Source organism: Halichoerus grypus, chromosome 2 (genome assembly GCF_964656455.1).
Source record: "Halichoerus grypus chromosome 2, mHalGry1.hap1.1, whole genome shotgun sequence".
NCBI classification, from domain to species: Eukaryota; Metazoa; Chordata; class Mammalia; order Carnivora; family Phocidae; genus Halichoerus; species Halichoerus grypus.
Genome location: NC_135713.1, coordinates 151,342,246 through 151,365,007, shown reverse-complemented (window position 1 = coordinate 151,365,007; position 22,762 = coordinate 151,342,246). Strand labels below are relative to the sequence as shown.

Genomic DNA, 22,762 nt, shown 5'->3' with positions numbered 1-22,762 from the left:
AGGACCGAGTGAGAGGCTGGGAGTCTTGCTCCCGCCCTTCCCCATCTCCTCCCCTGCGAGGGCCCCCCCCTGCTGGAAATCAGTCCCGAAGTTTCCCCCCCACCTCTGTGTCCCAGGTGCTGTGCAGGTCCTTCCAGCCTGTCCCTTGGCCCTTTCGCATTGGTTTTCCCCCAAGACGCAGGGGGGGGAGTGTGGATGGGGGGGCACAGGTGTCCGGGAATGTCTGCAGAGGCCAGGACCTCCACTGCCCCTGGGGCACGCACCTGCCAGCGCCAGGACCCTCCATGATGACCCCTCCCTCCGTGTCTTCCCAGTGGATTTTGGGGTGAGTGCTCAGCTGGATCGCACTGTGGGCAGGCGGAACACTTTCATCGGGACCCCCTACTGGATGGCCCCGGAGGTCATCGCCTGTGACGAGAACCCCGATGCCACCTACGATTACAGGGTACGGGGCGAGAGGCAGGGCGCGTGGAGGCAGCCAAGGGCGGGATGGGGATGGGGTGGTGGGTAGACTGAAGACACTGGGGGCCCAGATGGGCCGGGTGACACAGCGAAGGTGTGGTGGTGTGCTGGCAGTGAGGGGTGGGGTTGGCTGGAGCCCAGGAAGTGGCTCTGAAGAGGCCGAGATGGTGGGGGCAGAGGGCCATCAGGAACATGCTCCGTCCCTCCTCCTCTCCCCTCTGCAGAGTGACATTTGGTCTCTAGGAATCACAGCCATCGAGATGGCAGAGGGGGCCCCCCGTAAGTGTGGAGCCGGGAGTGGAAGGAGCCCCAGAGGGGCTGTGGGGAGGGGGGCCATGGGGGGGTCATGGTGGGAGGGGCTCCTTGAGGCTCTCGGGGGCCAGGAGAGGGACTCATGGTGTCCCCCCCCACGTGCCAGCTCTGTGCGACATGCATCCCATGCGAGCCCTCTTCCTCATCCCCCGGAACCCACCCCCCAGACTCAAGTCCAAGAAATGGTAGGTCCCTGGATCAGGACCCCCGCCTTCACCCCTGTGTCCAGTGAGGGGGTGCACCACAGAGGGGTGGGGGCTGGGGCTGGGTTTGGGATGCGGAGAAGACCCGAGGGAAACCCAGGTGGCTCTTGGACGGATGATTCCCCTCTCCCACCTCTGACCCCCCCCCCTTGCGAGGGGCCCTCCCAGCGTGAGCCCCCTTCCCTTCCAGGTCTAAGAAGTTCACCGACTTCATTGACACGTGTCTCATCAAGACCTACCTGAGCCGCCCGCCCACGGAGCAGCTGCTCAAGTTCCCGTTCATCCGCGACCAGCCCACGGAGCGGCAGGTCCGCATCCAGCTCAAGGACCACATCGACCGCTCCCGGAAGAAGCGAGGCGAGAAAGGTCAGCGGGCCAGCAGGGAGGTCCTCCTCGGCAGCCCCGCTCCCCCCTCCGGGGCCTAGTCCTCCCGGGCCGGGGAGCCCTTCTCCCCGAACTTGCAGCCCCAGGGGGAATTTGTCCTCGTCCACCCCCCCGGATCCCAGGCAACCTCCCCCACCCAGGGCCACCCTGTTACAGCCTGACAGGGGCTCCATGGTGAGCGGGTGCGGGCGTATGTGCGCGGCGGCTGGCCATGGCCTGCCCACTGTGGGGTCTGGTCCCCCGCTCTGCCCGCTCTGCCCGGGCCCACGTTCCAAGGAGGCGGGCGGGGGCAGGTGCGCGGCCCTCCCCGCAGACCTCATTGGTCAGCCCTATGGAAGGTTCCCGGCCCGGGGTGGGGTCTGGGGCGCCGGAGGAAGGAACAGCGGTGGGCTCCCCCTGCAGAGGAGACGGAGTACGAGTACAGCGGCAGCGAGGAGGAGGACGACAGCCACGGGGAGGAAGGCGAGCCCAGGTGGGCCACAGCCCCGGCCCAGGGGCAGCCGTGCTCCCAGCCGTGGGGGCCGCTGGTCTGCGGTGGGGGGGGGGGGGGCGTAGAGCCCCGGCGCAGGGGCAGCCGTGCTCCCTGCCGTGGGGGCCGCCGGCCTGCGGTGGGGGGCGGTGGGGGTTAGAGCGGTGGAGCCCACGCACCCGTGGCGGGGGCTGGAGGAGCGGGGGGGGGGGGCGGCCCCCGGAGGGCCGCCGGCCCTGAGCCCCGCGCATGCGCTGACCCTCGCTCGTCCGCCCGCCCACAGCTCCATCATGAACGTGCCCGGGGAGTCGACGCTGCGCCGGGAGTTCCTGCGGCTGCAGCAGGAGAACAAGAGCAACTCGGAGGCCCTGAAGCAGCAGCTGCAGCAGCAGCAGCAGCGCGACCCCGAGGCGCACATCAAGCACCTCCTGCACCAGCGCCAGCGCCGCATCGAGGAGCAGAAGGAGGAGCGGCGGCGCGTGGAGGAGGTGGGGCGGCCCCCGGGCGGGGGGGGGGGCTCCGCGGCCCCCAGACCTGTGCGCAAAGGCGCGCTGCCCCCGCCGGCCCCGCGTGCGGGGTGTCGGCGGCCCGCAGAGTGGACGCCTTCCGCACGGACAGGCTGGTCCTGCCCCTTGCTGCGCGGAGCCTCCGCCCCGTCCGTCCCGCGGGACCTCGGGTGTCCGCACGCACTGCGGCGTCCTGGGCGGAAGCCCCGTCTAAAGACCCTCCTGTGCTTCTTGGTTGCCTGGGCTTCGATTTGCTGGAAAGCAGTCTTGTCACTTGGACATTGGAGGTGGTGGGAGCAATACCTTTTAATTAATAGTCTTATTTTTAAACAGTTTTTAAATCGCCAACTTAAAAGGCGCGCATCTGTATACATCGTACTTAGATGCGTTTATTCTGCGGGAGGGACCTGGTGAGGAAGGAGAAGGTGTAAATACGGCCTTCAGCGTGGGGACTTTTGTTGAAGCAATCACATGATTTCAGAGTTCGCGGAGAGCCGGACTTAACAAGAAAATCGTCCAAGTCCTAGGAGATACCCGTGTGCTGCCCCGCAAAGCAGCCCCTGTCCCTGCTGAGCCGGGCACGGCGGGCGAGGGTGGGGGGGCGCGCAGATGCCCGGCAGCGGGCGGGCGGACGCAGCGCCGCGTGTGCCACGGCGTCCCCCTCGCGGGGACGGGCAGGGCACACGGGGCTCCGGGCTGCAGGGGCCCCTCCGCCGGCCCCCGCCCTAGTTTGGACACACTCGCCTGGACCCGGCGCTTTTGCGCGGGCGCCTGCCGCCCCCTTGTGGCCAGAGGCTGTCCGTGCGGCCCACCCCGCGCCGCTGGCGGCGGGGATGGGGGTGAGGGCCAGGGGCTGGGCGCCTAGCCGTCGGGCACTGTGCCGCCGTGGCTTGGCTTGCTTGGTGGAGCAGTGGACAGAGGAGGCATCCCCCGAGGCGGCCCCCAGGGGCAGCAGTCCCCCGCAGCCGTTCCCTGCTGCCTCTCCCCAGCAGCGCCAGGGAGAAGGCCTGCCCGCACCGTCCAGTAGGGGTCCCCTTGCCAGCGGGCGCCGGAGGCCGGCCGGGCACCCCTTCCGGGGCTGAGTGTCCGGTCCGGGCCTGAAGAGCACCTCCTCGCACCCACAGCAACAGCGGCGGGAGCGGGAGCAGCGGAAGCTGCAGGAAAAGGAGCAGCAGAGGCTCGGGGACATGCAGGCCCTGCGGCGGGAGGAGGAGCGACGGCAGGCCGAGCGCGAGCAGGTACAGCGCCCCCAGCACACACGGGACTCACCCCTTCCCTGCCCGGCCTCCCCTCTGCTCCTGCTGCCCGCCTGCCTGCGCCCGGCGCCCTCCCCCGGCTTTCCCGTCCCCTGGATTCCTCCTATCTTTTCCAGCTTCACTCTCTCTCTGTTTTCTCCCACCCTTCAACCCGCGCCCTGGCTCCTGCCCTTCTCCTGTCTCTGTGCCTTCATTCCCCATCTCTCTGCCCCGTCCTCCACTCCCCACCCCTGCACCTTCCCTCCCGGGCCCCCCACCCTGGCTTCCTCCTCATCGCCTGCCCTCCCGGGGCTCATCCCACCCCATCTGCCCTCTCTCTGATTCTGCCCGCTCTCCTCCTCATCCTCACCCCACCGATCCCGTCCTCCAACGCCGCCGCCCCCCCCGCCCTCTGCCCCCCCCCCCGCCCCCCAGGAGTATATACGTCACAGGCTGGAGGAGGAGCAGCGGCAGCTCGAGATCCTCCAGCAACAGCTGCTCCAAGAACAGGCCCTGCTGCTGGTAACGGGGCCCCCGGCTTCCTCTGGGAAGGAGCGGATGCAGAGCCTCTGTGCCGCAAAGGGACGGGGACACTTCCGGGAAGGGGACCCGGCCCGGCGACCTCCGGGCAGCTGGAGCAAGGGCCTGCCTGCCTGCGCCCCGGGCTGCGCTGAGCCAGCTCTCCCTACCCTTGGGCCCAGGAGTACAAGCGGAAGCAGCTGGAGGAGCAGCGGCAGTCGGAGCGGCTCCAGAGGCAGCTGCAGCAGGAGCACGCCTACCTCAAGTCCCTGCAGCAGCAGCAGGGCCTGCCCGCGGACAGGAAGGCCCTGTACCACTACGGCCGGGGCGCCGCTCCCGCCGACAAGCCGGCCTGGGCCCGAGAGGTACTGGCCGCCGCCCGCCGCGGGCCTGAGGGCCAGAGCCGGAGGGGAAGGGGCGGGGGGGGGGGGGGCGGCTGTGCTGGGAGGACGGAGAAGCAAAGCCGGCCGCTCGGGCCCCTCTCACGCCGCAGGTCGAGGAGAGGACGAGGATGAACAAGCAGCAGAACTCCCCCTTGGCCAAGACCAAGCCCGGCAGCGCAGGGCCCGAGCCCCCCCTCCCCCAGGCCTCCCCAGGGCCCCCGGGCCCCCTTTCCCAAACTCCTCCTATGCAGAGGCCGGTGGAGCCCCAGGAGGGACCGCACAAGGTGAGCCTCTCCCCGGTCCCGTGTGAACACGCACACGCGGGAGCCTCCCTCTGCATGGCTGTGGCACAGCCGTGCACTCGCACGCACGCAGACGTGCACACGTACGCACACCTGCACACAATGCATATGCACACACGCATGCACACAATACATGTACAGACACGTGCACACACGTATGCACACCCGCACGCGGTGCATGCGCACACCCGCACACACAATACATGCACGCATACGTGCACACACGGACGCACACAATACATGCACAGACGCGCACGCACAGCTGCACACGATGCATGCGCACACGCATGCACAGTACATGCACACACATGTGCACACACGTACGCACACCCGCACGTGGTGCACACGCACACAATGCAGACACATGCGCACGCACACGTGCACACGCATGCACACACAAGTACACGCACACAGACATGCATGCACACGTGCACAATACGCACACGCACACACAATACATGCACGCACGTGCACAAGTACACGCACACAATACATGCAGACACACGCACACACAGACATGCACGCACACGTGCACACACGCACGGACACGATACATGCAGACACATGCGCACACACGCATGTATGCACCCCCGCACGCATGCACACACACACCCTCTCAGCCAGGGATCACGGATCTCAGGGTATGGGGGCAAAGACAGCCACGTGCCTGCCGTGCAGGAGTCTGGTCCTGTCCCGCATGTTCTGGGGCTTCCAGAAGCCCTCTCCTCTGACGGACAGTTGGAAGCCAGAGGCTTTCCTCACCCCCTCCTCCCAGAGCGGGCAGCCCACCCTCCCTGGTCTTTCCCTGCAGAGCCTGGTGGCGCACCGGGTCCCACTGAAGCCATATGCAGCGCCTGTACCCCGATCCCAGTCCCTGCAGGACCAGCCCACCCGAAACCTGGCTGCCTTCCCAGCCTCCCGTGAGCCTGACCCCGCCGTCCCCACGCCCACTGCCACGCCCAGCGCCCGAGGAGCCGTCATCCGCCAGAATTCAGATCCCACCTCCGAAGGGCCCGGCCCCAGCCCGAACCCCCCAGCCTGGGTCCGGCCCGATCCTGAGGCCCCACCCAAGGTAAGGGCCCTGCCACGGGACCAGGAAAGAGGAGAGAAACAGGAAGGAAAAGGAGGAGTTGTGGGGGGTGGGCAAGGTGGAGATGGGGTTCAGGGCTGGAAGGGAAGAGACAGGCCAGGCGCCTGCCCTGGGCCCTGTTCCGCGAGCTTACAGGCCAGAGGGCGGGCTGCCTGCTCTGGGACTGTGTCCCTGCTCCGGGGGCCCAGTGAGGGAACAGAAGCATGCCCAGGGCTTTTGGGGAGCCCCAGGGGGGCAGACTTGCTGGGCTGGAGTCCCAGCTTCATGACAGTGGAAAATCCGCGAGCTTCCCTAACCTCGGTTTGCGTGTCCGCGGAAGCCGGGGAGAACACCTGTTGGGGCCGAGGTGAGGACGCATTTGAGGGGCGGCCAGCAGGGCGCTGGCACCACGCGCTGACCGCCCCCCCCTTCAGGTGCCTCAGAGGACCTCCTCCATCGCCGCCGCCCTCAACACCAGCGGGGCCGGAGGGGCCCGGCCCACTCAGGCTGTCCGTGCCAGGTAGCCCCTGGGGGGGGGGTTTGCATGGTGGCCCCGGGGCGGGGGGCGGGGAGGGCTGGGGGGGCACAGGAGAGGTTGCCAGGTTACCCACTTAGGAGTGGGCAAGCCCCACCCCGGTCACCTCAGCGCCCCCCGCCCCGCCCCCCGGCACCCCTGTGCTCCCTCCACAGACCTCGCAGCAACTCCGCCTGGCAAATCTATCTGCAAAGGCGGGCAGAGCGGGGCACCCCCAAGCCTCCAGGGCCCCCCGCTCAGCCCCCTGGCCCGCCCAACGCCTGTAGGTAATGGAGTTGCCCCCCTCACTCGCTCCCGCCCTCACTTCTGCCACAGGCTTTCCCCCCACCCCTGGTGGTGGCCCCCTCTGTGCCGCAGCTCCATGCTGGAGGGGGCCCCTGTTCTCCTGACCTGCCTCTGCCCTCCCACAGCAACCCCGACCTCAGGAGGAGCGACCCTGGCTGGGAGCGCCCGGAAGGCGCCCTCCCATCTCATGGGCACCTGCCCCAGGCCGGCTCGCTGGAGCGGAACCGCGTGGGAGGTGCGGCGCGCCCCTCTGCGGCCTGCGGGCCCCCGGGGGCCGGGCAGGCGGGCGGTGGGTCACCGAGGGGGGCCAGGTGTCCGTGACCTCCCTTCTCCCACTCTGCCTGATCCAGCCTCCTCCAAACTGGATAGCTCCCCCGTGCTCTCCCCCGGGCACAAGGCCAAGCCTGAGGACCACCGCTCCCGGCCAGGCCGGCCCGCAGTAAGTCATCGGAGGCAGCTGTGGCCCCGTGTGCTCCCGGGTGGGGGCTTGGGGCCTCGGAGCCCCCAGGAGCCCGGGCCGGGCCCTCTGTAACCTGGTGCTCAGGGGCCGCGGGCCGCGCTTCTCAGCTACTGACCTTTCTTCACCTCTCTCCTGCTCCTCCCGGCTGCCCTTGCACCCCTGCGGCCCCTCCCAGAGCTATAAGCGTGCCATCGGTGAGGTCAGTACGGCCTGCTGGGGGCCCTGTTGGCTGCCCCTTCTCCTCCCGCTCCCTTCGCTCCCGCCCCCTCCCTCCCCACGCTCCCCTCCTCACGTCCCGCGCCCCCCCTGCAGGATTTCGTGCTGTTGAAAGAGCGGGCCCTGGATGAGGCCCCGCGGCCTCCCAAGAAGGCCATGGACTACTCGTCGTCCAGCGAGGAGGTGGAGAGCAGCGAAGATGAGGAGGAAAGCAATGGCGAGCCATCCGAGGGGAGCAGAGACACCCCCGGGGCCCGGTATGGGGCGCCCTGGGGGAGGGCAGGCTCCCCCTTTCCTAGGTTGGGGGACCCTGGCTACCACTGCCGGTCAGGCCCCCCTCCCCTTCTCTAGAGAACGGGGTCTGTGCTGGCGTCCCCATGTCGCCCGCTGCCGTGGCAGCTGAGGGCGGACTCCCCCCCTCCCAACCTCCCCCCCCCCCCCCCCCCCCCGGGCAGGGCAGTGTGAGCGGAGGGGAGGGCACTGGGCCTCTCTCTCCATCCGCTCCCCGCCGCGGGCAGGACCTGGGGGCTGACGCCAGTCCTCTCTCCCGTGGCAGTGACGGGGACACTGATAGCGTCAGCACCATGGTGGTCCACGATGTGGAGGAGATGGCCGGGACCCAGACCCCCTATGGGGGCGGCACCATGGTGGTCCAGCGCGTGAGTGGCCCCCGCCCCGTTGCGAGCCCCCGCCGTGCCCCCTCCTCCGCCCGGCACTGGCGCCCTGCCCTCTGTCCCTCAGACCCCCGAAGAGGAGCGAGGTCTGCTGCACGCGGACAGCAACGGCTACACCAACCTCCCCGACGTGGTCCAGCCCAGCCACTCGCCCACCGAGAGCGGCAAAGGTCACAGCCCCCCCTCGAAGGACGGAGGCGGCGACGTAAGTGGGCACGGGCGGCCCCGGAGCCGTGCGGCGGTGGGCGGGGTGCTGGGGGGCCCCGCCGCGGGTTTGCCTGACCGCAGCGCCCCCCCCAACAGTACCAGTCTCGCGGGCTGGTGAAGGCCCCTGGCAAGAGCTCATTCACGATGTTTGTGGACCTAGGCATCTACCAGCCTGGAGGCAGTGGGGACACCATCCCCATCACAGGTGAGGACGGGAGGCCGGGCGAGGCGCGAGGCCCCAGGGAGGGCGCAGGCGGCCTGGGCCTGCACTTGGGCCCAAGCGCCTGCGGGGGTACAGAGGCAGCGAGGGCGCCTGAGGCCCCGTTGGCCCCCAGGAAAGATGCTCCGGAGCGGCCCGGGCACCCGAGGGCCAGGACGGGGATTTTGCCAGGCCTCCTGCCCTATTTCCACCCTTCCCTGCACCGCCTCCTTTCTCCACGCCTCCCTGGTCCTGCTGAGTACTCAGAGGAGGCCCCCCCACCCCGCCAAATCCAGGGGTGCGGTGAGGGGGCTGCAGCCCTCCTCCCCCTCCTCCTCTCCTCTTTCCGGCAGCCCTGGTGGGGGGGGAGGGCAGCCGGCTGGATCAGCTCCAGTACGACGTGCGGAAAGGCTCCGTGGTCAACGTGAACCCCACCAACACCCGTGCCCACAGCGAGACCCCCGAGATTCGGAAGTACAAGAAGCGGTTCAATTCAGAGATCCTCTGCGCGGCCCTATGGGGTGAGCCGGGGGCGGGGAGAGCGGGGGCGGCGCGGCCCTGTGCTCCGGCTCGGGCGAGGCCGGGCTGCCGGTGACCTGCGCTCCGGCTTCCGCTGCAGGCGTCAACCTGCTGGTGGGCACGGAGAACGGCCTCATGCTGCTGGACCGGAGCGGGCAGGGCAAGGTGTACGGGCTCATCGGGCGGCGGCGCTTCCAGCAGATGGACGTGCTGGAAGGGCTCAACCTGCTCATCACCATCTCAGGCACGCGGGGCGCACGCGGGGCGCGGACCCCCGGGCTCTCTGTCGCCACCTGCATCCCCGGGGGGGGGGGCTCCCGTGGCGGCCCCTGTGGGGTGCGGACGCCCGAGGGCGGCGGGCGCTGGACCTCCGGTGAGGGCTGTGTGTCCGCCCTCAGGGAAAAGGAATAAACTGCGGGTGTATTACCTGTCTTGGCTCCGGAACAAGATTCTGCACAATGACCCAGAAGTGGAGAAGAAGCAGGGCTGGACCACCGTGGGGGACATGGAGGGCTGCGGGCACTACCGCGTGGGTGAGGAGGTCACCGCAGAGGGCTTGAGGAGGAGACGGAACCGGGGGGTCTGGGCTGCGGGGCTGAGCCTCGACGCCAGGGGCTGGGCGACTGGAGGCGGGGGGCGCGCTCGGTGACACGCTGGTGGGACCCTCTCCTTCCCTGCCCCCAGTGAAATACGAGCGCATTAAGTTCCTGGTCATCGCCCTCAAGAGCTCCGTGGAGGTGTACGCCTGGGCGCCCAAGCCCTACCACAAGTTCATGGCCTTCAAGGTAGCCCCGGCCGCGGCCCCCCGACCCGCCCGGCACCACCAGCCACCGCGGCCGCGGCCCCTGAGCCCCTCTCCCCTCCGCAGTCCTTCGCCGACCTCCCTCACCGCCCCCTGCTGGTCGACCTGACAGTGGAAGAGGGTCAGCGGCTCAAGGTCATTTATGGCTCCAGCGCGGGCTTCCACGCCGTGGACGTGGACTCGGGAAACAGCTACGACGTCTACATCCCCGTGCACGTAAGCGGGCGGGGCCGGGGCCGGGCCCGGGGGCGGGCCCGGGGGCGGGGCCGCGGTTGGGCCGGGGGCGGGGCCTGGGCGCGGCCGCCAGCCCTCGGGCTCCGGGTGAGCGGCCTGCAGCCCGCCCTTGCTCCCCAGATCCAGAGCCAGATCACGCCGCACGCCATCATCTTCCTCCCCAACACCGACGGCATGGAGATGCTGCTTTGCTACGAGGACGAGGGCGTCTACGTCAACACGTACGGGCGGATCATCAAGGACGTGGTGCTGCAGTGGGGAGAGATGCCCACCTCCGTGGGTGAGTGCGGCTCCCGCCCCGCGCCCCCAGCCCCCCCAGCCCCCCGGGCCGGAGCTGCAGCCCGCTCACTGCCCTCACCCCTTCGCCCCCAGCCTACATCTGCTCCAACCAGATCATGGGCTGGGGCGAGAAAGCCATTGAGATCCGCTCGGTGGAGACGGGCCACCTGGACGGCGTCTTCATGCACAAACGGGCGCAGAGGCTCAAGTTCCTGTGCGAGCGGAACGACAAGGTGGGAGCCCCTGTCCTGGCCCGGGCTGGCCGTGGGGTCTTCCTGGAGGGGTCCTGGGGGCACAGCCGGCAGCGCAGCCTGCCCTTCCCTGGCCTTCCGTTTCTGGGAGCCCCCCTGCTCCCCAGACTCCTTCCCGTGGTCGCCGGCTGCCTCTCCCCACGCATCTCGGACTGCGTTCCGCAGTTTCCAGCTGTCCCCCCTCCCGCTCCCAGTAACCGAGACCCCCCCAGCCCTCAGTGCCGACCTGTCCTGCCCCACAGGTGTTTTTCGCCTCAGTGCGCTCCGGGGGCAGCAGCCAGGTTTACTTCATGACGCTGAACCGTAACTGCATCATGAACTGGTGACGGCACGGCCGCCCCCACAGCCAGACCCCCCAGGCCGCCCTTTTTTCCCCTCCCCGGGCTTTTGCTTTTGACTGGTTTGATTCACTGGAGCCTGCTGGGAACGTGACCTCTGACCCCTGATGCTTTTGTGATCACGTGACCATCCTCTCTCTCTCCCGCCCCCCCCCCATACGTTCTCTCCCCAGAACTGTGCCTGTCCCAATTCCGGGGAGAGGTACAGCTGCCCATTCCCCGGAATCGGGAGGGCCGAGCCCCACCCCCCCTTTTCTCCGCTTCAGAGGAGAGTGCTTGGGGCGTGGACCCCGGACCCCAGTGCTGCTGACCGGGCAGGGCCCTGGGCCCCTTCATTTGCACGTCAGGGGAGCCGGCTCCCCCCTTGAATGTACCAGACCCTGGGGGGGGTCACTGGGCCCTAGGTTTCAGGGGGGTCGCCCGCCACTCCAGGGGCAGGGACCATTTCCTCATTTTCTGAAAGCACTTTAATGATTCCCCTCCCCCCAAACCCCAGGGACTGGAGGGGGGACCCCGCCAGCCAAAACATTTCCCCCTTTCCAACCCCATTTCTTTCTAGCCTCTGTCCTTCCCTAGTGGGGGGAGGGAGCAGGGAGCTCTCGCCCCCCGCCCCCGCCACCCCCCTGCTTGCCTCTGTATATAGTGTGAGCAGCAAGTAGCCCCATCCCGCCCCGCCCCTCCTCAATGTAGTGGCCTTGGATATTCCGTTTGTTAATAAAGACAATTCAACCAGCTCCTACCATCTCGGGCCGTTTTACTGTTTTCTTTCCCAGTTCTGGATACCGACCGGCGGAAGCCAGCAGGGCTGGGAGGGAGGGAGGGAGGGGGCGGCTGAGGGGGCCTTATCCCTGTGGCCTTAGGGGGACTGAGGGCATTTGGCTCCCCCAGGGAGGGGCCTGGCTTCCTGGTTCCAGCCGCCTCAGGTGAAGTCCTGTAGAGGGGCCCCCTTCAGTTTTCAACCCAGAAAGACGCAGCAACTTCTAGGGCGAGAGGGTCACGCGGGCCGGGGGGGGGCCTCAGAACTGGAGGGTCAGCAAGGCTGGATGGAGGGGTGATGAGTGGTTTCTGGAGGACTGTCCTCTGCTTCCGATTTCCCGACCGGTGGCCAGACCTACACAAGCAAGTGCACACACCCCCCACGTGCGCAAACACACCCCCACGGGCGCGCAGACACGACCCCACGTGCGCGCAGACAACCCCAAGTGCTCGCGCACAACCCCACGTGTGCAGACACACCCCTACGGGCGCGCGCACAACCCCACATGTGCAGACACACCCCCACGTGCGCGCACACAACCCCACGGGCGCGCAGACACGACCCCACGTGCGCGCAGACAACCCCAAGTGCTCGCGCACAACCCCACGTGTGCGGACACACCCCTACGGGCGCGCGCACAACCCCACGGGCACGCAGACAACCCCACGTGCGCGCAACCCCACGTACCCGCAGACACGACCCCACGTGCGCGCGCACACGACCCCACGTGCGCGCAGACACCCCCACGGGCGCGCAGACACGACCCCCACGGGCGCGCAGACACGACCCCACGTGCGCGCAGACACACCCCCACGGGCGCGCAGACACGACCCCCACGGGCGCGCAGACAACCCCACGGGCGCGAAGACACGACCCCACGGGCGCGCAGACAACCCCACGTGCGCGCACACACCCCCACGTGCGCGCAGACAACCCCACGTGCGCGCAGACACACCCCCACGTGCGCGCAGACAACCCCACGGGCGCGCAGACACACCCCCACGTGCTCACAGAACCCCACGTGCGGGCGCGCACAGCTCCTCTTGTGAAGTTGGCAAAAGCGGGTTTATTATGGCAGCGGGTAAAGGATCACAACACAGCATGGGCCAGCAGCATGTTTTTGAAAATCGGTTTCCTCCCGGAAATGGGGGCGGGCGGGCGGGGGGAGAAGCCGTCTACAGACACGGCGGGTAGGGCAGCTCGGGCACTTGGTTGAAGTAGCCCCCGAGGAAGATGAGGCTGGACCCCACGCCGAAGAGCACCAGGGCGGCCCAGAAGCAGATGTTGTCCAGGGCCTTCCCCATGCGCACCCAGTCGGACACCTCCTGGGGAGGGGCGGACACAGCTGCGTCTCCCGCGGCGCCAGGGACTGGAGGCCTCCGGGTGACCACCCGCCCCCGCCCCCGCCCCCCGGGGCCTGTCCCACCTCGCCGGAGGCCTCCTGGTCCCGCGTGCTCTCGGCCACGAAGTTCACGGCGTCCACGCAGCAGCGGACCTCGGGGGCGGCGGCGCCCAGGCTCTGGCAGAGGGCGGCTGGTGGGGCGCCCGGGAGGGGAGGGTCACCGGGGCGCCCGCCCCGCCGCAGCCGTCCGCGCCAGCCAGCCAGCCCGCCCGGGCCCTTCCGCTCACCGGTCCAGGCCCTGTGCCGGTGCCTCTGCCCCTCAAACACTAGCTCGCTCCGCGGCTTTTTCAGTATCAGCTCCTCGGCGCGGAGCAGCAGGCCCACGGACGACGCGCGCCTGGGCGGTGAGGTGGCCTGGGGAGCCTCGCGGGGCGCGCCGGAGCCCAGGAGGCGCGGCAGCAGCTCCAGCAGGACCTGGCGGCGGGGCGGGCCGAGCTCGAGGCCCCGCCCACCCGGGGGCCGCGCCGAGGCCGCGCCCCGCCCACCCGGGCCGCGCCCCGCCCACCCGGCGCTTACGTGGCGCAGCCGAGGGGACACGGTGTGCGTGGTGGGCGTCCGCAGAGACACATTGAGCACGATGACGCAGTTCATGACGATGATCGTGGCAACCACCATGACGAAGATGAGGTACCTGCGGGGCCCGCCGCGCGTGACCTCACAAACGCCCCTCCCCGCCGGTGAGGCTGCTCCTTCCCAGCGGGGCCAGACGGCGCGCGCGGACCGGATGCCCCCTTTTCCGCCGGCGGCCATGAAGGGGACCCCCAGCTCCCTGGAAACCCTGCTGTGGGTCTACCACTTCCACAGCTCCACGGAGGTGAGGCTACGCCAGCGGCCCCGCCCACGGCTGACGGCCCTGTGAGCTCTGCCCGGTGACCCGACGGCCCCGACGCCCCCGCTCCTTGTCCAGGTGGCCCTGCAGCCCCCGCTCCTGTCCTCCCTGGAACTCGCTGTGGCCGCAGCCCACGAGTATCTGGAGCAGAGGTTCCGAGAGCTCGAGTCCCGCGAGCCGCGGGAGCCTCAGGGGCCGCCCGCCCCGAAGCCCACCCTGGGGCTGGTGCTGAGAGAGGCCGCGGCCAGCGTCGTGAGCTTCGGCGCCACCTTGTTCGAGGTGGGGCGCGGGGGGCTGCGGGGGGGCTGCCGAGGGGCAGGAAGGGGCTTAGAGACCCCTGCATCCCCCACCAACTCCTGCACCCCCCACCGCAGATCTCAGCCCTCGCCACCTTGTTCGAGGTGGGGCGCGGGGGGCTGCGGGGGGCTGCGGGGGGGCTGCCGAGGGGCGGGAAGGGGCTTAGAGACCCCTGCATCCCCCACCAACTCCTGCACCCCCCACCGCAGATCTCAGCCCTGTGGCTGCAGCAGGAGGTGCGAAGACTGGACGGCGGCGCCGGCAGCCCGGGCCCAGCCCCAGGCGCCGGGGACCCGGGCGGAGCGCTGGCCCGGGTAGCCCAGGCCGCGGGGCACGGGGCTCGGCAAGCGGGGGCTGCGGCGGGCGCGGGTGCCCGGCTGGTGCTGCAGGGGGCGTGGCTGTGCCTGTGCGGGCGGGGCCTGCAGGGGTCCGCCTCCCTCCTGCAGCAGTGGGGGCGTCAGCTGGGCCTCGGGACCGCCGGGGGACCGGTGAGTTCAGGACGGAGATGGAGGGGGGAGGAGATGGAGGGGGGAGGAGCTGGGGGCCGGAGATGGAGGGGGGAGGAGCTGGGGGCTGGAGGCGGCGGGGCGCGGCGGGGCGGGGGGTGGGGCACTGAGCCGGCCCGCCCCCGACAGAGATACTCAGGGGACCTCCAGGTGATGTCCAGCAGCTGCGCGGAGGACGGGGGACCGGAGAACCCCCCGCCGCCCCAGCCCCGCCCCACGCTCGAATAAAGCCCAGGCGGGCCGGGACCCCGGAGCTGCTCCCCGTGTCGTGCGGCCGTGGCCCCGCCCCATGCTCGCGTGGGCCCCGTCGGGGACCCTCCGCCGTCACCTGCCCAGCATCGGCACGCTCAGCGACGTCTCGGGGATTTTCTGCGCGATCAGGAACAGGAAGACGGTCTGGGCGAGCAGGACGTTGATGGAGACGGTGCACTTCTGGCCGCCGGCTGGTGGGAGCGCCCGGTGAGAGCAGGCCTCGCCGCCAGCAGCGCGCCCGGGGTTAGGGTCTCGGCCGCCCCTTACCCTGCGCCGGCAGGAAGTAGGCGAGCAGCACCAGGCCCGAGATGAGCACGCAGGGCACGATGATGTTGATGACATAGAAGAGCGGCTTTCGGCGAATGATGAGCGTGTAGATAACGTCGACGACCCCCGGACCGCCAGCGGAGGCGCCGTCGGGGCGACGGATCAGCCCGGGGCAGAAGTCGATGGCCCACTCGCCGTTCTCTGCCGGGCGGGAGGCGCGGTCAGCTGGCCCGAGGGCTCGCACACCTGGCCGCGACACCTGGGGCTCCGGGCGGAGGAGAGGGTGGGGCCGCGGGAGGTCTGGGCCGTCGGGGCGAAGGCGGTTCGGGCGGGGAGGGGCGCTCGGGCGCGGCCGTCGAGAGTGCTTTCGGGGGAGGGGCAAGGTCAAGGCCGGCTGAGGGTGTCCAGCCCCGGCCTCGATGGCCTGGGGCCACCCACTCTGCGAATCCCCTCCCTGGACCCCGTCTAGGGGCGGGTTTTCGGGGCAGGAGGAGGCCTCACCAGTGTAGGCCTCGGTATCGATGTCGATCTTGCTGATGGTCTCGCCGTCGTCGTCCACGGCGAAGACGAAGTCCACCTCTTCGGCGTTGTAGGTCTGCGAGCTGCGGAGCCAGGGCCGGCCCGCACGGGGGACGCTCGGACCCGGCCCGTCCCCCGCCCCACCGCCCCGAAGTCACCCCCCACCCCCACCCCCACCCCCGCGCACCGCGTCCCACCGGAAGACGAGAGAGCAGTTCTGCCAGTCGAAGGGGAAGTAGGTGACCTCCACGGCGCAGCTGCTCCGGTAGATGGCGGGGGGCAGCCAGCTCACGTAGCCGCCCTCGTAGACCAGCACGTTGACGTCGTAGGCCACGCCGAACTGGCCGTCAATGCTGTGGGCCGCGAGAGAGCCGGCGTCCGCCCGGGCCCGCGACCCCCTCGCCCTCCCAGTAAGCCCAGCCCCCTCCCGCCAGGTGCAGCCCAGCCCCCAGTCCTCGGCTTCCCCCGTCCACCCCGGTGCTCACTTGTTTTCCAGAACGATCTCCGGGAGCCAGACGAGTTCCGAAGGGACCCGCAGGATCTCCACACCCCCGAAGTCGTCCTTGGTGTAGTTGAGTCGGTAATCCTGCCAGTCCTAAGGAGTGGGGATGGTCGCGCCGGTGCCCTGCATCTCCCATCTGGTGACCGCCAGGAGACTGGGAGAAAGGGGCCAAGACCTCCCGCTGTTCCCCGGATTGGACTCACGATTCCAATCCAGACGCTGGTGGTGAGGGTCTCCTCTTTCTCATTCTGCAGACAAGGGTCAGGATGGTTGAAGTGGGATTCCAGAGCCAGGAGTGCAATTTCAGGCTCGGGGGTGAGGGTGGGGGTACCTTACTAGGGAGATGAGGTTGGTCAGGGTGACCTTGAGGGTGATGGTGACAGTCTCTTCAGGCTCCTTCACTGGCCGGCGCTCTGGGTCATAGTTGTCGAAGAGATGGTGGTAAAGACGCAGCTCCTCGTTCTTCGCCTCACCTCCACCTGGGGATGGGGTCAAGTGGTGGGCTCGCTGCAGAGGAAGGGCTGGGGGGGGGGGGCCCTCTGCTGCCTCCGGGTCTGCACAGGGCTCTGCTGCGTGTGTCTCTGAGGCTCTGTGCTCTTCCCTGTCTCCTGAGCCAGACACCGAGCCTGCTTCTCGGTTTCCCGTCTTTGCCCCGTCCCTGGGCATCCCTATCCCCATGTGTGTGGCCGACCCTTGTCCCTACCGAGGAGCTGCAAGAGGAGCAGGGTGCCCAGCAGAGCCCCTGCCATCGCGCTGTCGGGTCCTCGGGGTTATTCTGAGCCCTGGCAGGCTTTAGGGGGGCAGGCCAGGGTGTGGGAGGGAGGGAGGGGGGTGTTAGTTCCGGGCTGGGTTAGGGGACTGTCACCTAATCCTCTTCCCACTGCTACTGCAGCCAGAGACATTTGGCTGCTCCCAGAGGCAGCTGCCCCATCCCAGCATCCTTTGCCCGCTGTTTGGCCGGCGCCGCGGCCACAGACCCGACCCTCTTATGGCCGGAGCAACCGGGTGCAGGTGCAGGTCCTTGAGGAGCACCTGGAACCACAAGCCTGGCAGTGGGGGGAGGGGGTGGCCCTGCTCTGAACATGCGCTGGTGTCCCTTGAGTAAGCCGCCCTGTGCAGGTGACACCCCTTGCCTCCTGTCACTCACGTGGAACACGTTACCACCACCCCCGGCCCAGCCAAGGCCACAGCAATGCGGTTTCCGCCCGTGGAGTCTGGCGAGGTCTCCATAAAGAACTGGTAATAGGACAGGCGGCCGCAGGGGATCATCGGCAGGAACGCACCACCTGGCAAGGAGACCCTGCGGCAATAGGGCCGCCTCCCCCCACAGCCTAAATCCCAGGTGGGCCCGCCCCAGACGCCGGTTTCTCCTGGCCTCCCTGCTGCCACCTTGCGGCCACACGTGGTGATACCGCCTTCCCGCCCGAAGCACACTTGAAGTGATTCGGGTTTTTTTGGGTTTTTTTGTTTTTTTTTTAAAGATTTTATTTATTTATTTGACAGAGAGAGATCCAGCGAGGGAAAGAATACAAGCAGGGGGAGTGGGAGAGGGAGAAGCAGGCTTCCCGCTGAGCAGGGAGCCTGATGCGGGGCTTGATCCCAGGACCCTGGGATCATGACCTGAGCCGAAGGCAGACGCTTAATGACTGAGCCACCCAGGCGCCCCGAAGTGATTCGTTTTTATCTTGAAGTGTTATTGGACCACCCTAGTCGATCATCTGAGGTGCTTGCTTACAATTCCTATTCCTAGGTTCCGTCCCCAAAGAGCCCTGAGTTAGGAGGATGCCAGAGTTGGGGTGCCAGGGATCTGTTTTTTTTTTTTTTTTTTAAAGATTTTATTTATTTATTTGACAAAGACACAGCGAGAGAGGGAACACAAGCAGGGGGAGTGGGAGAGGGAGAAGCAGGCTTCCCGCTGAGCAGGGAGCCCGATGCGGGGCTCGATCCCAGGACCCTGAGATCATGACCTGAGCCGAAGGCAGACGCTGAACGGCTGAGCCACCCAGGCGCCCCAGGGATCTGGTTTTTTAAGAAGCTGTCCGTGTTTGCGCATGCACTTTCCATGCCTTGCCCATTGCGTCCTCACGCTAATCTGGGGAGGCGGTTACCGTTGTCCCGAAAGTACGGAGGAGGACTCTGGTCAGGCCCCCAGTCACTAGAGCGGGTGGGCAGTGACGCAGGAGCTTCGGCAGTCAGCTTTACTGATCATGTAACCTCGTGTTCCTTTCACACTTGACAAAACGCTTGCATGTCGGTCCTTTTGGGGTGTCCTTCCTCTACCTGTGAGGTCCCTCATCCTCGCCCCCGTGTTACAAGCGAGGACCCCAAAGGCCAGAGGGTCCACGCAGTTTGTCCCATTTCCCAGGCGGCCTTGAAGCCAGGTGTCCTGGGGGCTTCCGCGAGGCCTGGGACAGACGGGGCCGTGTCGCAGGCCAAGGCAGCTCTGGGGACCCGCCACTCCTGCCTTTCCCACCGCGCTCTGCTCTGTGCTCCTCTGGATCCTGACCAGCCTGCCTTTTCTCGCTCCTTTGTAAGCCCCTCTGCGGTGTGGGCGCGGCTGCCCTCTTCAGGGGCGAAGTTCGGACTTTGTTCCTGCTGCCCCCCCAACCCCCTGCCCGAGGCCCTGAGGCTGCAGGTGCAGGCCAGGAACGGGCATGGGGTTGGCCTAAGACTGTCTCAGGGCTGGGCGCGGAGCTGGTGTGGGCGCGGAGCTGGTGCTGTTGCGGAGCTGGTGCGGGCGCTGAGCTCGGGGCTGGTGCAGGCGCGGGGCTGGGGGCTGGGCGCGGAGCTAGTGCGGGCGCGGAGCTGGTGCGGTTGCGGAGCTGGGGGCTGGGCTCGGAGCTGGTGCGGGCGCGGAGCTGGTGCGGGCACGGAGCTGGGGGCTGGGCTTGGAGCTGGTGTGGGCGCGGAGCTGGTGCGGGCGCGGAGCTGAGCATGTCTTCCTCCAGGTTTGCTCAGGGTGATAACTGCCGGAGGCACCAAGCTTCCTGCTCAGTGCATGGGGTCAGGTACCTGAGTCAGGCCTGGGCTTTGTGTTTCTATCACGAACACCCCAAAGCCTAACAGTTTTGTTCCTGGGGATGCCTTGACTTCCAGGCTGGACGCAAAGATCGCACCCTAACAGGCAGCTACTTCCTTCGCCCACTTGGAGCAGCGGCCGCCCTCCGTGGCCTGGCTGGATTCTTAGCCATCGGTCCCCTCACGGTGGAGATCCCCAAGCTGGTCTGATGAGGCCCTCTCTGCACACAACAGAAAGAGCCCCCCTTCCTGCTGTCAACAGGGAGAGTGGGTTCAGCTGAGCTAGGACGGTGCCTAGCTGACCCCGGTTCCTACACTGTCCCCCTCACTAGCACCCACGTTCTCTGATCACTGAGACCTTGCTGGTTTACTGTGTTCAGAGCACAAGGGCCAGAGCCTCGCACATCAGAAGCACTCGACAAACTGAACAGATAAGTCAGTGCAAACGAAGGAACATCTTCCCAGCTCCGTCCCTTCTTCTCCAACCAGGGGACCCCAGAGGATCTACCAGGTACTTAGAGACGCCCACCCTCTGGCCAGGGTTGGTGGGTCCAGGGGAGGACACCGGCCCAAGCCCGGCCTGAGGAAGTCCTTCCCTGATAGTGTTGTCCGGCAACGACTCAGGAAGCAGGGTGCGCTCTGCTGGGGGCACTGGACAGGACGCTTACATGCGGGGCATGGGGCAGCTGGTCGCCATACGGGGAGAGAGACAATGCACCGGGGACACACAGACCAGAGAAGGCCTTGGCCTCCCCACCCCTGACCGGGCTACGCTCACCGTCACCTGCAGGCTGGTTGTTCAGCACTTCCTTTGAACGAGTCACCTCTGCATCTTTCCAATAAATTTCCCTTTGACTTAAAAGTAGTAGCATTAAAAAAAGCAAACTAGCATAAAGAAAACAAAAATGCCCCATAACACAATACCCAGAAAGATCCTTCTGACAATAAAAAAGCAATGCATGCTGTCCTTTAGGTGTAGGAATGGCAAACGTTATTGCACGGATTCTCCCTCTCCCCCCCCACCGCGGGCCTGCAGACCCCTCCAGGCTGCCCGGCCCGCAGCGCCCTCCCTCCGCCCATCAGCGCTGGCCAGACCGGCCTAGGCAGCTCCCCCTGCCATCCCCAGAACTTAGCGAGCAGCTTGGCAGACGGCAGGTCTTTGATAAAAGCGTAGGTAATTCATGAATTCATAATTCCACTCTTGCGCAGGTCTGAGCCATTTGCTCCCAGAATACAGCATTTTCCTGCCCTCTAGGACCAAGGAGGGACATTACTGGGAGAGGTTCACAGGTTGGTGGCATTGAGAGCAAAGTACTAAGGAGTCAGGGAGACAGGGGAAGGCCGGAAACTAAAAAGGCATAAAGCAGGGGCCTGCGGAGTGCAAAGGAAGGTCTGAAATACAAGAGCGAATGAATGGCCTCAAGGTCAAGTTAAGCCGACCTAAAACCTGAAGGTAGTTACTGCCCCACCTAATAGGGCCTTCTGTTAAAATTATAAAGTGTAGGGGCACCTGGGTGGCTCAGTCAGTTAAGCGTCTCCCTTCGGCTCAGGTCATGATCCCAGGGTCCTGGGATCGAGCCCCGCGTCGGGCTCCCTGCTCCACGGGAGCCTGCTTCTCCCTCTCCCACTCCCCCTGCTTGTGTTCCTGCTCTCGATATCCCTCTCTCTGTCAAATAAATAAATAAATAAAATCTTTAAGGGGGCACCTGGGTGGCTCAGATGGTTAAGCGTCTGCCTTCGGCTCAGGTCATGATCCCAGGGTCCTGGGATCGAGTCCCACATCGGGCTCCCTGCTCCTTGGGAGCCTGCTTCTCCCTCTGCCTCTCTCTCTCTGTCTCTCATGAATAAATAGATAAAATCTAAAAAAAAATAAAAAAAACACACACACACAATTCCTATTTTCCTTCCATGTTCGCATCCTCGCCTTCCCCTCCTTACAATTATGGGCACACACTTCTGACACACAGGCCATGTTCTGGGGAAGGTTTTTGTCCTGCCCGACCGTATTTTCCTTCCAAAAGTCCCCTCGGTCCCGTGATGAGATCACGAAAAAGACCCTTCGTTTGATATTCTTTGTTAGGAGAGAACTAGTCATCACGAACGTTTCTCCTGCCAATACTCTACTCCACATCAGCAATTGCAAACAGCGGGCCTATAGTTGACTGTGAAGGATTCAGTTCTACTCGGGGCGCCTGGGTGGCTCAGCCGGTGAAGCGTCTGCCTTTGGCTCAGGTCATGATCCCAGGGTCCTGGGATCAAGTCCCACGTCGGGCTCCATGCTCAGCAGGGAACCTGCTTCTCCTTCTCCCTCTGCTACTCCCCCGCTTGTGCTCGCTCGCTCTCTCTGTCAAATAAATAAATAAAATCTTTTTTATTTTTTTTAAAGATTTTATTTATTTATTTGAGAGAGAGAGAGCATGTGAGGGGGAGGGTCAGAGGGAGAAGCAGACTCCCTGCTGAGCAGGGAGCCCGATGCGGGACTCGATCCCGGGACTCCAGGATCATGACCTGAGCCGAAGGCAGTCGCTTAACCAACTGAGCCACCCAGGTGCCCAATAAAATCTTTTTTAAAAAATTCAATTCTACTCATTTGAACTGAAGCCACATAAAGGGAGATCCATTCACACCCATCAGGACTGACCACTGTCATGCCTTTGAAAGCTGTCTCTGTATTAAATGAATTAGATAACATGTCACATTTTGATTAAATGTGACCAGTTTTTACAGAAGACATTTATTTTACTGATCATTTGATCCTTTCTCTTTTTTTTAGTTTATTTTTAAAAGATTTTATTTATTTATTTGAGAGAGACAGAGAGAGCACAAGCAGGGGGACCGGCAGGCAGAGGGAGAGGGAGAAGCAGGCTCCCGGCTGAGCAGGGAACCCTGATGTGGGACTCGATCCCAGGACCCTGAGATCATGACCTGAGCTGAAGGCAGATGCTCAACCAACTGGGCCACCCAGGCATCTCCTAAGATTTTAGAGAGAGGGAGGAGAGGGAGAAGGAGAATCTTAAGCAGGCTTCACACCCAGCACGGAGCCTGACGTGGGGCTCGATCTCATGACCCTGAGATCATAACCTGAGCCAAAATCAAGAGTCAGAAGCTTAACCAACTGAGCCACCACACACACCCTAAAGATTTTATTTTTAAGGAATCTCCACCCCCAGTGTGGGCTCAAACTCATGACCACGAGATCAAGGGTCACACGCTCCACCTACGGAGCCAGCCAGGCGCCCCCTTGTTTGATCCTTTCTATTTAATAGCATGTAAAACTGATTTTTAAAGGGAAGATATGATCAAAGTTACACTGATTTTCTCCCTGTGGTCTAAAAGCAGAGAACACATATTCCTGCATTTGACTGTTAATTTTTTCAGCCACATCATTGTAAACATGGGGAGAGCCTTTGTTGGACAAGAATCTGAAACAGGAGATTCTCACCGCTTTATCCCAAGGCTGGGTTTTTTAATTCATTTTATTCATTCGTTACTAAAAATAAGTGCCACTTTATATGTGAAAGGTGGGGAGGGATGATATCAGTAAAAGTAGAAAGAAGCAGTTACAGGGGT

The 22,762-nt window shown here is 65.6% G+C and overlaps 2 protein-coding genes and 1 long non-coding RNA gene across 16 annotated transcripts in view; 1 reads left to right on the top strand and 2 right to left on the bottom strand.

The window, feature by feature from the left end:
* MINK1 (misshapen like kinase 1) overlaps window positions 1-11,577 on the top strand; it is a 42,588-nt gene extending 31,011 nt beyond the window's left edge. The window contains exons 7-34 of one of the 9 annotated variants that reach the window (XM_078067800.1): window positions 315-445; window positions 687-741; window positions 881-959; window positions 1,168-1,343; window positions 1,764-1,833; window positions 2,114-2,318; window positions 3,461-3,574; window positions 4,007-4,093; window positions 4,273-4,455; window positions 4,584-4,757; window positions 5,647-5,847; window positions 6,279-6,364; window positions 6,535-6,645; window positions 6,790-6,899; window positions 7,015-7,103; window positions 7,300-7,323; window positions 7,437-7,597; window positions 7,897-7,999; window positions 8,082-8,219; window positions 8,318-8,426; window positions 8,774-8,941; window positions 9,040-9,183; window positions 9,338-9,472; window positions 9,624-9,724; window positions 9,808-9,957; window positions 10,096-10,255; window positions 10,348-10,487; window positions 10,748-11,577. In XM_078067800.1, the coding sequence (XP_077923926.1) occupies window positions 315-445; window positions 687-741; window positions 881-959; window positions 1,168-1,343; window positions 1,764-1,833; window positions 2,114-2,318; window positions 3,461-3,574; window positions 4,007-4,093; window positions 4,273-4,455; window positions 4,584-4,757; window positions 5,647-5,847; window positions 6,279-6,364; window positions 6,535-6,645; window positions 6,790-6,899; window positions 7,015-7,103; window positions 7,300-7,323; window positions 7,437-7,597; window positions 7,897-7,999; window positions 8,082-8,219; window positions 8,318-8,426; window positions 8,774-8,941; window positions 9,040-9,183; window positions 9,338-9,472; window positions 9,624-9,724; window positions 9,808-9,957; window positions 10,096-10,255; window positions 10,348-10,487; window positions 10,748-10,831 (3,488 nt within the window). In that variant the 3' untranslated portion in view covers window positions 10,832-11,577. Of the gene's footprint in view, window positions 1-314; window positions 446-686; window positions 742-880; window positions 960-1,167; window positions 1,344-1,763; window positions 1,834-2,113; window positions 2,319-3,460; window positions 3,575-4,006; window positions 4,094-4,272; window positions 4,456-4,583; window positions 4,758-5,586; window positions 5,848-6,278; window positions 6,365-6,534; window positions 6,646-6,789; window positions 6,900-7,014; window positions 7,104-7,299; window positions 7,324-7,436; window positions 7,598-7,896; window positions 8,000-8,081; window positions 8,220-8,317; window positions 8,427-8,773; window positions 8,942-9,039; window positions 9,184-9,337; window positions 9,473-9,623; window positions 9,725-9,807; window positions 9,958-10,095; window positions 10,256-10,347; window positions 10,488-10,747 lie in introns of all 9 variants that reach the window. The other 8 variants (XM_078067798.1, XM_078067801.1, XM_078067802.1 and 5 more) reach the window with 8 other exon arrangements.
* A 1,066-nt stretch (window positions 11,578-12,643) lies between these two features.
* On the bottom strand, window positions 12,644-16,966 carry CHRNE (cholinergic receptor nicotinic epsilon subunit). 6 transcript variants are annotated; one of them, XM_078067782.1, is made up of 12 exons: window positions 16,866-16,944; window positions 16,511-16,647; window positions 16,378-16,422; window positions 16,158-16,267; window positions 15,870-16,025; window positions 15,655-15,755; window positions 15,154-15,354; window positions 14,963-15,077; window positions 13,519-13,633; window positions 13,230-13,416; window positions 13,027-13,133; window positions 12,703-12,925 (listed from the first exon to the last, which is right to left on the bottom strand). In XM_078067782.1, the coding sequence occupies exons 1-12, from the start codon at window positions 16,921-16,923 to the stop codon at window positions 12,776-12,778; spliced, it is 1,482 nt and encodes a 493-aa protein (XP_077923908.1). In that variant the 5' UTR covers window positions 16,924-16,944; the 3' UTR covers window positions 12,703-12,775. The 6 variants fall into 6 exon arrangements, with proteins under 6 accessions (XP_077923907.1, XP_077923904.1, XP_077923905.1 ...); XM_078067781.1 differs by having other exon boundaries at window positions 12,644-12,925; window positions 16,511-16,966; XM_078067778.1 differs by having other exon boundaries at window positions 12,644-12,925; window positions 13,230-13,633; window positions 16,511-16,966.
* An 881-nt stretch (window positions 16,967-17,847) lies between these two features.
* LOC118526845 (uncharacterized) lies at window positions 17,848-21,524 on the bottom strand. Its single transcript, XR_004912839.2, has 2 exons — window positions 19,971-21,524; window positions 17,848-19,444 (listed from the first exon to the last, which is right to left on the bottom strand). It is a non-coding gene; the product is annotated as an uncharacterized LOC118526845 (long non-coding RNA).
* Between the last annotated feature and the right edge of the window lie 1,238 nt (window positions 21,525-22,762).

Coding starts and splice junctions, on each gene's coding strand:
- CHRNE (XM_078067777.1), bottom strand. CDS start 16,852: ATGGGGATAGGGATGCCCAGGGACGGGGCAAAGACGGGAAACCGAGAA. Junction 15,355..15,654: donor CGATACCGAGGCCTACACTG/GTGAGGCCTCCT, acceptor CCCGCCCGGCAG/AGAACGGCGAGTGGGCCATC. Junction 13,634..14,962: donor AGCGTGCCGATGCTGGGCAG/GTGACGGCGGAG, acceptor CGGGCCCCGCAG/GTACCTCATCTTCGTCATGG.